The 11,998-nt window shown below is 39.6% G+C and overlaps 1 protein-coding gene across 1 annotated transcript; it reads left to right on the forward strand.

Annotated features, from left to right (window-relative positions):
- Positions 1–38: 38 nt before the first annotated feature.
- Positions 39–6,706, forward strand: LOC117625300 (LWamide neuropeptides-like). Its single transcript, XM_034356884.1, has 4 exons — positions 39–193; positions 2,851–3,062; positions 6,177–6,511; positions 6,614–6,706. The coding sequence occupies exons 1-4, from the start codon at positions 39–41 to the stop codon at positions 6,704–6,706; spliced, it is 795 nt and encodes a 264-aa protein (XP_034212775.1).
- The last annotated feature ends 5,292 nt before the right edge of the window (positions 6,707–11,998 follow it).

The following is an 11,998-nucleotide window of genomic DNA, read 5'->3' on the forward strand; positions in this document are numbered from 1 at the left end:
CTGGAGGCGGTATTAGCCAGATCAACAGCGATCAGGCAATGGTGAGAAAACGCTTAGCCCAAGGGCCGAAGAAAGGCAAGCAAACACAGTTCCTCCCTGTGAATCAAGTAGATCTAAAGGGAGTAGAACAAGCAGATCACGTTCCTGACGGCCGAGCAGACCAGAAAGAAAAGGGAATAACTACTTCTCAATAGTAATCAAAGAATCATGACCAAGTCGAGAGAATCCGTTCGGAGGTCTCTCCTGAAGAAGGATGGAATCCCGAGGAGGACGTCGGGCTAGTACCCCTTGATCCTGACAAGCCAAAGAGAAAAGCACGGATCGGCTCACGCCTAAGCCAGGAGGAAAAGGCAAAGCTTGCAGCCTTCCTCCAGAACAACAAAGACGTATTTGCATGGTCGCCATCCGACATGCTTGGTATCGATCCCCAGATCATCTGCCATCGCCTACACGTCAACCCAGCTATCAAGCCTGTAGCGTAGAAGAGACGCAACTTCGCCCCCTAGCGGGTTGCCATAATTGAAGCTGAGATTGACAAGCTTCTAGCTGCCAATTTCATTGAAGAACTCTCCTACACAAAATGGCTGACGAACATTGTTCTAGGAGCAAAGAAGGATAAAGGCCTGTGGAGAGTGTGTGTCGATCACACGGACCTCAATAAGGCATGCTCTAAAGACAACTTTTCACTACCGATAATTGATCAGCTCGTCGATTCAACTTCCGAAAATCAACTACTAAGCTTCATGGACGCCTACTCCGGCTACAACCAAATCATGATGCATGAAGACGACAAGACAAAGACCTTCTTCATCATCGAAAGAGGTACATACTGCTACAAAGTCATGCCCTTTGGGCTGAAGAACACCGGAGCAACCTACCTGGCAGGTCTCGGTGACATGAAGTCAATCCGAGCCTCAAATCCTGGCAGGTCTTGGGACACGAAGTCAATCCGAGCCTCAAATCCTGGCAGGTCTCGGTGACACACAGTCTATCCGAGCCGCAAATCCTGGCAGGTCTCGGTGACACATAGTCTATCCGAGTCGCAAATCCTGGCAGGTCTCGGTGACACACAGTCTATCCAAGCCACAAATCCTGGCACTCACGGTCCGGGCGTCCCCGAAACTCGTGAAGCAAATGTCAAGTGCACTGACAAAACTGAGGGTAAACTGGATGTCCGTAGACATCGGCATAACTGAAGGTAATAACCGTAGCTGGGTACTCACGGTGGTTAAAAAAATATAACATTTCTGAGAAAGTATAACATGTCTGGAAAATCTGCAGAATAACTGAATTTTCATTAAATCAAAAACTCTGCTGCCATAAGAAAATAGAAAGTTCCTGAAAAATCTGATAAATAGCTGAGTTTTGTTAAATCGGAAACTATGCTGCTATTTTATCTGATGTAAATCTCAAACTCTGCTTTTTGTAACTCTTTAGCATATCAACTAAACAGCATATAAATAATATATGTAACTTCACAAGCATACTAGGAAAAATCACAATTAATAAAACTTATTCAAGATCAAATAATAAAACTCATTATATAAAATCATTTATGCAAGAAAGTCTACTCACTCCTGGTCCGAGCTAGCTAGACCTCCTGTAGGTCTCTTCTGTGGGTCTGCCTGGTCCCGGATGCCTGGGTAAACCATCAGGAATATTTAATTAATAAAACTGCTCGGTATAAGTTTTTAAGTAAAACCCTGACCCCCAACTTCTAAAAGTGCGTGCACTAACTTTAAAGTCCTTTTCTGCCCACTTAGGCATTTCAGATGTTTAAAATCGTCTGAAAAGACTCGAGACTTTACTAAGAAATAAACTTCCACATTGGTCGATACGGAACCCCGTGGGGTCCACGACCTCCAATGACCAAAATGAGAGTTCCTTTAAGTTCCTCACATTTAAGGAACCATATCCTGCAAGTTTGGTCTGAAACTGACGATCGGATTGACCACGATCGTGAAATCATAAAATTTCCAAACCTTAGCCCCAGGGTACGCGATTTCGGAGTATCCGGGACTCCGATTCACAATCTGTCGAATCCTACACGATTCTGAAATTATATGGAACAACATATCTGAAATTGAGCGCGATCCAACGGTTCAGCAGTATCGAACTCGAAAATCGCACAATATGAAAAATCCGTTCAGGGCTCAAACGGTATCCAAATTGAGATCCGTGAAATCCCACGCGCTCGTGACAACATAAGGATCGCAATAAGACACAGTGCCACTGCACTACCTTCACCCACGCGCCGCAGCACGTGCCGACAGTGACGGGTGTCCTAAGCGATTTCGCCTTGCCAGAAAAACTTCAAACCACGGCTCCAAAAACTTCAAACCCTAGGTAAAACACCATATTTGGAGCCACTTTTGTTCTTGGACCTACCCCAAAAAGTGGCCGGAAGTGGCCGATCACGGAGGCCGAAAATCGGCCGAATTTTCAAACTCAAAAATCCAATAGCTACACTAAAAATCGATCTATTCCTACTCAACAGGCAGCTAGAACAGCTCGAGAGGTTCAAGATCCATACCTGGGTTGACGGAAATGGTGGCCGGATGAGGGAGATCGACGGCGTTGAAGTTTCAATGAGTTCCCGTCAGTTTTTCGCATTTTTCGGCCAGCACAGGCTGTGCCGCCGGCGGGGAAGGGTCGGGAAAAGAAGGGGAGACGATGGCGGTTCGAACGCCACCGGTCCCGTGGCCGGTGGTGCCCTGAGGCGGCGCCGGCGTCTCCTGGAAGGCGGCAGGGCAAAAACGGGAGGGGAGAGAGAGAAAGATCGCGCGAGGAGAGAGAAGGGGCTGAGCTGTTTTTATAATTTCAACTTCAAAATATTTACGGTTGTGCCAGTGAGACTCGTTCTGGTGATGATGGAGTTTCTGGTGAGGATGGAGAGCCAACTGTAGTTTCTAGTGGGGGTGGAGAGCCGGCTGGAGTTTCCGGTGAGGATGGAGCGCCGGCTGGAGTTTCTGGTGAGGATGGAGAGCCGACTGGAGTTTCTGGTGATGTTGGAGAGTCGACTGGAGCTTCTAGTAGGGGTGGAGAGCCGGCTGGAGTTTCTGGTGAGGATGGAGAGCCGGCTGGAGTTACTCGTGGACAAACATTCATTTTCTTTTTGTCCTTCATTTTTTTTTTCCACAAACGTTGATGGTTTGTCTCCTTTCGTAAATCGTTTAATCTTCTTTTTCCACAAAAGTTGGTTTGTCTCCTTTTTCAATTTCAAGGATTTCAATCCAAAAAATTGACTAAAAAAATTGATAAATGTCACTCAAAAGCAAATAGTCATATTTAAATCTAAATTCAAATTCAAGTATGTATCTAAATATCAATTTATATATACTAAATGACTTACTTCATTATCATGTTGATTGGTTATATAATGAAAGATGATTTAATTTGTAATTTGCATGCTAATTGATGATGATTTTTACTTTAAGAAGAAAAAAAAAATTTATTGTATAGCATTACATAATGGTGTAAGTTTGTGTTAGCTTATGTGAAGCCCCAGTTTAAGGTTAGCATGGGCCCTCAAAATCTCAAGATTGGCCCTGAGTGCACCCGAGTTCGATTCACGTAATAGACAATCTTGAGGCAGCCCAATATAATACTCCCCCATTTCCCTCCCTATCGAATGACAAAAATAAAATAAAAAAGATCAAATTGCAAAAAGTAGAATAAAAATTATAGTTGAAAATTTATTAAGTACAGGACTAGTAAAATTTCTTTAAAGAACAGAGCCATATGCAAATGTGACCTAGCTAGCAGCAAAACCACCATAATGATAATTAGGGTCGAATTAAAATTTTGGTTAGTTTTTTTGAAACTTATTGTTTTCGTTCAAAGATAAAAACCGCTATGTTGTCTGTCAATCACATAATAGACAATGTTGACTTACTTGAAGGCAAGTGAGAGAAGGCCACTGTCCGAGTCGCCTCCTATCAACAGCGGTTGAAATCTTAGTTCGACAAAAGAACCAAGATCAGACAGTTTCAACTAGGCGACTTTGTGCTAAGAAAGGCCTTCATCACTGCACAAAGACAAGGGTCTAAAAAGATGAAACCCAATTGGGTAGGCCCTTACGTAATCAGCCGGTCCGGGGCCAAAAGAAGCTATACACTTGACACCATGGAAGGGAAGGAGATTCCACTACAATGGAACGCCTACCACCTCCAAAGATACAATCTGTGATGCTTTCTCCTACCTACTCAGTCCCCAGTAGATGACTGAGCATTGCACATTTTTGAAGAAGAAAAGTAACTACTACAAATTCCAGAATGTGCCATAACAGAAGAAAAAAATACACAGTTGCCCATAAGCAGCCTCATTCGGGAGACGCAGGGCGACGACCAGAAACGTCCTTTTGGAGACGCAGCCAGTAAAGAAGCGTCCTAAGGGAGATGCAGGGTGCGCCAGGAATTTCCTAAGGAAAGTATCCAAGTTCCTATCCGTGTCCTATGGGGGGCAGGATAGTCATACAGTTGTCCATAAGCAGCTTCCTATAAATGTCTATTCTTTCGTTCAGCTACGCCATTCTGTTGGGGAGTGTAAGGGCATGAGCGTTGATGTATGATGCCATGATCTTATAAGAACTGATTAAGGTCATGGTTGAGGAATTCCTCGCCATTGTCAGAGCAAAAAACCTGAATTCTTATATGAAATTGTGTCTCCACAATTTGATAGAACTGTTGAAACTTGGAACTGACTTCCCCTTTTGTTGTGAGAAGGGAAACCCATGTCATGCGTGTGCAATCATTAATAAACGTGACAAACCATCGAGCTCCCCCTGGAGTGGTGATTTTAGCCGGGCCCAAAACATCAGAATGAACAAGAGAAAAGGGAACCAAAATTTTATGTGTACTTAAGGTAAAAGGAACACGATGGCTTTTGGCTAGTTCACAGATGTCACACTTAAGATTGGAAATATCTAACTTGGAAAATAAGGAAGGAAATAGCTTATGTAAATATCTAAACAAAGCATGTCCAAGACGGCGAGGACATAACCATACCTCGGAAGTGTGCTTCTCAACACTCGCACCCCTAATTTTGTAAGTTTGACTGAGGCTGGCTTCACGGTCAGATGCCAAGTCCAAATAGTGGAGTTTGCCCCTTCTAGTACCACAACCAATCGTCGTGTTGCTGAGAATGTCTTGAAAGCCACAGTGAGTAGGCCAAAAGGTTATAGTACAATTCAAAGCTGTAGTAATTTGGGCAACAGACAAGAGATTATGATGAAAGGATGGAACAATCAACACAGAATCCAAGGTGAGGGAGTCACAGAGAGAGAGAGGGAACCTTTCCCAATTACTGGGGAGGGGGTACCATTGGCATTAGACACCACCGATTGAGAAGACGGTGTATGAGAGGTAATTTGGCTAGGATCAAAGGTCATGTGATCAGTGGCTCCGGTATCAATGACCCATGTGTGTTTCTTTGAAGAACTAGGCAAAACGTAACAGTGGGAACCTGTGGTGGCAATTTTGGAGGATGAGGAAGTGGAGGCAGTAGTTTGGGAAGATGAGACGATATTCATGGTAGCGGAATGATTTAAGAATAAGTGAAAAAAGATGTGTTTAGGGTTTTGGGATAAGAGAAAAAAGATGTGTTTAGGGTTTTTTGGGATAAGAGGATATGAGGATTTGGGTATGAAGATTTGAATATGAAGCTGTAAATATGAGGAATTTGATTTTAGGGCTTGTGTTTTAAGAAATTTGAGATGAGAAATAAGGATTTGTGTTGGAAGAGATTTGATATGAGGATTAGGGATTTATGTTTGAAGAGATTTGATATGAGAATTTAGAGACAACCGAGGATCGATTGCTTTGATACCATGCTAAAATATGATATTAGGTTTGAATACTTTGGGCTGAATTTTATTCTTCTCCATAATGAGGTATATATAGGAATGTATATAAGGCTTTACAGGGAAATAGATACAGTAATCAACTAGGATAGTATCTCATAATTATAAAATGGGAAAGTAAATCCCTTAATTAATCAAGTAAATAAATTTCCTTGATTAATTAGGAGAGTCACTTTAACAGCCACAATTCCAACTACTGCACCTACAAATATGCCACTTCCACCAGATGTAGGTGATATTTCAGCTTTTGGTGGAGGTGGAGAGTCGGCAGGAGCTTTTGGTGGGGGTGGAGAGTGAGCTGGAGTTGCTGGTGGAGGTGGAGAGCCTGTTGGAGTTTCTGGTGTGGGTGGAGAGCCAGCTGGAGTTTCTGTTGGGGATGGAGAGCCAGCTGGAGTTTCTGGTGAGGCTGGAGAGCCGGCTGGAGTTTCTAGTGGGGATGGAGAGCCGACTGGAGTTTCTGGTGAGGCTGGAGAGCCGGCTGGAGTTTCTGGTGAGGCTGGAGAGCCGGCTGGAGTTTCTGGTGAGGACGGAGAGCCGAATGGAGTTTCTGGTGAGGAAGGAGAAAGCCAAGGGTTTCTAGTGGGAGAGCCGACTGGAGTTTCTGGTGGATGGAGCACCCCTCTAGAGATGGAGAGCCGACTCGAGTTTCTGGTGAGGACGGAGAACTAGGGGGTTTCAAGTGGAGAGACACTGAGCTGGGTGAGGATGAGTGCCTGGCAGAGTTTCAGTGAGATAAAACCAATTTAAATTCAGGAGATGAAGGAGTTGAGTCGATATTGGAGTAATGTGGGTGGAGAGTCATTGGAGTTTCGTGGAGGATGGAGAGCCACCGAGTTTCTCGGGTGAAGGTGGAGAGTCGATTAGAGTTTCTAATAAATATGGAGAGCCCAATGGAGTTCCAATAAGGATGGAGTAGCCGGCTGAGAGTTTCTGGTGAGGATAGAGATGCTGGAGCTTCGGTGAAGGTGGAGAGTCGACCGGAGCTTCTAGTAGGGGTGCTGAGTTGTCTGGAGCTTCTTTTGGGGGTACAAAGATGGCTAGAAGACAAATAGCTTTATTAGGGTACATGCAAATGTAATAGATAAAAGAGTGCAATATTTAAGCAATGCACAAAAAAAAAAAAAAAAGATTCAACGTAAGTAGATAGTAAACGAAATTTTTTTAGTTTGTTTTTGTGATTTATTATTTGACTAATTTTTTGTAAGGATAATACAACACCCACAACGAAAATAATATGAGTTGAGTAACATGAGCAGAGATTATAAATATGAACATCGACATATACCCACACATACATATATGAATTACTGGCTTAGTAATTTCCACTAACTCATGAGCTGAGACCTCAGAGGAGATGAGGATCACAAGAGCAAACATAAAGCAAAGAAGAAGAAAAGTCTTGGGGGAGGATGATGCCATGTGTTTCTTAACAACACAATTACGGTGAAGACAAGATTGTTGAGTGAACTTAATGTGGCTTGGCCTCAACCAATTTATAGACGGACAATTTTTGGTTATTTATTGGGGAGTTTTGGAAATATTGGGATGGTGAAAGAAAGAGATGGAGAGATGGAGAGATGAGAGAAGAGAGAGCATGGGAGGAGAGGAGAGGGTAGTGGGTGAGAAGAGAGAGAAAAAGAGAGTCGGTGAAGAAAAAAAAGAAAAAAAACAGGTGTCATTTTGTAAGAGGCCACATCTTGTATTGAGGAGGAATGGCTCCTGATATATCAGGAGCCAATTATTGTCGAGAAGGAGAGAGAAAAATTTATGTGGACATCGTTGAACTGAAGATGCCTAAAAGAAAGGAACACTTGATTTGACAAAAAGTACTCAAAAATTAAATAAAAAATATACAAATATGTTAGCGAGATACTAACTTAATTAGGATATTTATTTCCTAGTCTATTGAGACTTTATTTCTTTCCTTTTGTACATATATTGTGTAATTAAGATTTTATTTTATTTCCTTGTATAACCCTACCAAGGTTACAACTTTGTATTATAAATACATATTTTTGGAGAATGAAATATATCAAAAAATACTCTGCCCCATATTGTTTGACTTGGCATGAGAGCCGACTTTCTGGTGACTTATGTGTTGTGCCCACCAGTCTTCTAGCCCCATTTTTTTTTTTACCTGTGCTGTGTGTGCCCTCCTGGGATTGTGTGTTGTGTTGTAGTATTCGTGTCTCTATTGTGTCCATATGGGTGTTGTGATACATATTTTGAGGTATCTGAAAGTAACTCCTGGTAAGGGGTTAATGTTTTCCAAGTATGGTAATAAAGATGTTGAAGGATATACGGATGATGATTGGGCTGGCTCAGTCACTGATAAACGTTCTACGTCTGGGTATTTCACATTTGTTGGTGGTAATCTTGTAACTTTGAGGAGTAAAAAGTAAAAAGTGGTGTCTCGTCTAGTGCTGAAGCCGAGTATCGTGGGATGACGCTCAAGGTGTGTGCGAGTTACTATGGTTGAGGAGATTGTTGAGAGATCTTGGGTTTGTACCCTAAAGACCCATGGATTTGTATTGTGATAACACATCTGCAATTGCAATTGCTCGTAACCCTGTGCAACATGATCGTACAAAGCACGTGGAGGTTGATCGACATTTTATTAAAGAGAAGGTGGATGTTGAAATTGTTTCTTTTCCATTTATATCATTTGAGTATCAACTGGCAGATGTACTTAAGAAAGCTGTGTCTGTTACTGTCTTTCTCAACTCGCTTGACAAATTGGGCATGCGTGACATCTTCACTCCAGCTTAAGGGGAGTGCTAGCAAGATCCTAGCTTAATTATGAGATTTATTTCCTAGTCTATTATGACTCTATTTCTTTCCTTTTTATACAGATATTGTGTAATTAAGATTTTATCATATTTCCTTGTATAACCCTACTAGGATTACAACCTTGTATTATAAATACCTTATTTTTAAGAATGAAATATATCAGAAAATATTCTACCCCATATTGTTTGACTAAATATACAAATAAAAAATTTCATATTTATTTTGTTTGAAATTAATTGGAAGGGAAGTACTATTCTCTTGGATAATTTTCATACAAAAGCCAAGAGAACTCTAGGGAAGCATTGCGCTGGTTGCTGATCCTGTCTACGTCCATCAATTTCCAACGTATATGACTCCAAAGACTTACAAGTCTTCATATGAAAAGTCATGTGACATGTCCAGAAGTTGATTTCTTCTTTTCTGCTTTTCCAATTTTTTGGGTCAAATGACTTACTTTGAAGTCTTTGCATGCCCATTCATATTTAGCTTACTCGTGGACAAACATTCATTTTCTTTTTGTCCTTCATTTTTTTTTTCCACAAACGTTGATGGTTTGTCTCCTTTTGTAAATCGTTTAATTCTTTTTTCACAAATGTTGATGGTTTGTCTCCTTTTTCACAAATGTTGATGGTTTGTCTCCTTTTGTAAATCGTTTAATTCTTTTTTCACAAATGTTGATGGTTTGTCTCCTTTTTCATAAATGTTGATGGTTTGTCTCCTTTTGTAAATCGTTTAATTCTTTTTTCACAAATGTTGATGGTTTGTCTCCTTTTTCACAAATGTTGATGGTTTGTCTCCTTTTGTAAATCGTTTAGTTTGTCTCCTTTTTCATAAATGTTGATGGTTTGTCTCCTTTTGTAAATCGTTTAATTCTTTTTTCACAAATGTTGATGGTTTGTCTCCTTTTTCACAAATGTTGATGGTTTGTCTCCCTTTGTAAATCGTTTAATTCTTTTTCCACAAATGTTGATGGTTTGTCTCCCTTTGTAAATCGTTTAATTCTTTTTCCACAAATGTTGATGGTTTGTCTCCCTTTGTAAATCGTTTAATTCTTTTTCCACAAATGTTGATGGTTTGTCTCCCTTTGTAAATCGTTTAATTCTTTTTCCACAAATGTTGATGGTTTGTCTCCCTTTGTAAATCGTTTAATTCTTTTTCCACAAATGTTGATGGTTTGTCTCCCTTTGTAAATCGTTTAATTCTTTTTCCACAAATGTTGATGGTTTGTCTCCTTTTGTAAATTGTTTAATTTTTTTTTTCCACAAATGTTGATGGTTTGTCTCCTTTTGTAACCAATAGGAGCCACGTGTCAACACATGTCTTTTATAAAAAAAATTTCAAAACTGAGTGTAGCCGGGCGGCTATACTATTTGTACATATAAAAAAAATTCCCCCAACCAATAGGAGCCACGTGTGAACACATGTCTCTTATTAAAAAAATTTCAAAATTGAGTATACCCGGGCGGCTATACCATTTTTAAATATAAAAAAAGTCCCCCAACCAATAGGAGCCAAGTGTCAACACATGTCTATTATAACAAAATTTCAAAACTGAGTATAGCCGGGCGGCTATACTATTTTTAAATATAAAAAAGACTCCAACCATTAGGCGCCACGTGTCAACATATGTCTTTTAAAAAAATTAAAAACATGGAGTATAGCCGTGCGGCTGTACACTTCTTTTTTCTTTTTCTTTTTTGGTTTTTTTTTAATTTATAAAAATACAAAAAAGGACCCTCCTAGTTGCATTAGTTTGTACCTAATGGATATTAATTTGCAACATATCCAAAGTAGATAATATCCACTATTTGATATTTTAATATAATTTTTATACCGTATGTTATTTTTATTAAGTAATATGTGAGAATTGTTTGTATAATATGTGAATTTGTGTGTGTTACTGAAAATTTTGTAAAAAATACGTATATAAAATATTAGAAATACATACGTATATGCATAATATGACTATTGTATGTTTGCTTTTTAAAGAAAACGTGTTGACACGTGGGGCATTATGGTTGGGTGTCTTTTCTTATATGTAAAAAGAAATTGGTGGTGGTCAGGTTGACTGTTGTACCTTGTGAGACTCTCCGTTACCCACTTCCCTCTATATAACATATTTTATCACCCACTCCTGCCTTTCTGGACAAGTATTTATTTCTTTTCCATAAAGCTGGCTTGCATTGCATTGCATACGGCCTAATCAGTCGCTTTTTAAACTAATAAAAAAAGAAAAAGAAAAAAAGAAAAAAAATGAATTACATAAGATCTTAAAAAGCATGAATTACATAAGATCTTAAAAAGCATGATGATACCCGAAGATTTCTATACAACATGAATAATAATATCAGGAGAATCCTTATATCATAAGAATGTTTACGTTAAAAGATAAAGCAAAACGAGCAAGTGCTCAATTCATTAGGATTTATAGAGCACGTATTTCTGCTGCGTTTTCTATTTTGATGTGAAATGCCCATAGATCCACCTTATTTACTGCCCCAAAAAGAAGGTATGCTTAGTGAATATATCATTAAATATAGTATTTTCAGAGTACAGCCGCGCGGCTATACTGTTAAAATAGCCGCCCTGCTATACTCTCTGTAGCTTACAGCTGAGCGGCTATACCGTTAAAATATACCGTTAAAATATTCAAATATATTCGAACAGTATAGCCGATCGGCTATACGATTTAAATATATAATATTTTTAGAGTACGGCTGTTCGGCTATACTATTAAAATATTCGAACATATTCGAAGAGTATAGCCGCACGGCGATACCCGTTAAATAGAATTTTTTAAATATTATAGTAAACCTTTCTATTTGATCTTGCGCATGAGAGAGATGAGCAATTGATTTCTAAAACCCAACTTCAACTGCATTTTCATGTAAGGCCAAGTCAAATTATTGAATCATTCATTTAACATTAAATCCTTCCTCTAGATCGCATTTAACACAGCATAGCTGAATTAGAAAGAAGAAAAGATAAAAGAAAAACCACAAGAAGGTAAGCAATGCGGCAAGGATTTTAAGAATTGAAACACACACATTTGATAAGTAACATAAGATTCTCTGTTGCACATAATCCAAATCTGCATGGTTCTTAACTGATCAACTTGCTTGGAGGATATAACCATACCATCCAGGAATGAATTATTACATGATCAACTTGCAGAACCTACACTGTAGAGAAGCTCATGAAGTCACTGGTTTTCAAGTATCCTGCTACATAAACTGCGTTGGATTTGTAGATGTGATAAAAGATAGACGTATCATGATGTAGAAAAGTAAAAAAGAGAAGCTCGAACAAACTTCAGTCCAATCCGAATGTAAAGTTATCTTGAACAGA

This window comes from Prunus dulcis, chromosome 4, assembly GCF_902201215.1.
Source record: "Prunus dulcis chromosome 4, ALMONDv2, whole genome shotgun sequence".
In the NCBI taxonomy this organism is placed as follows: domain Eukaryota; kingdom Viridiplantae; phylum Streptophyta; class Magnoliopsida; order Rosales; family Rosaceae; genus Prunus; species Prunus dulcis.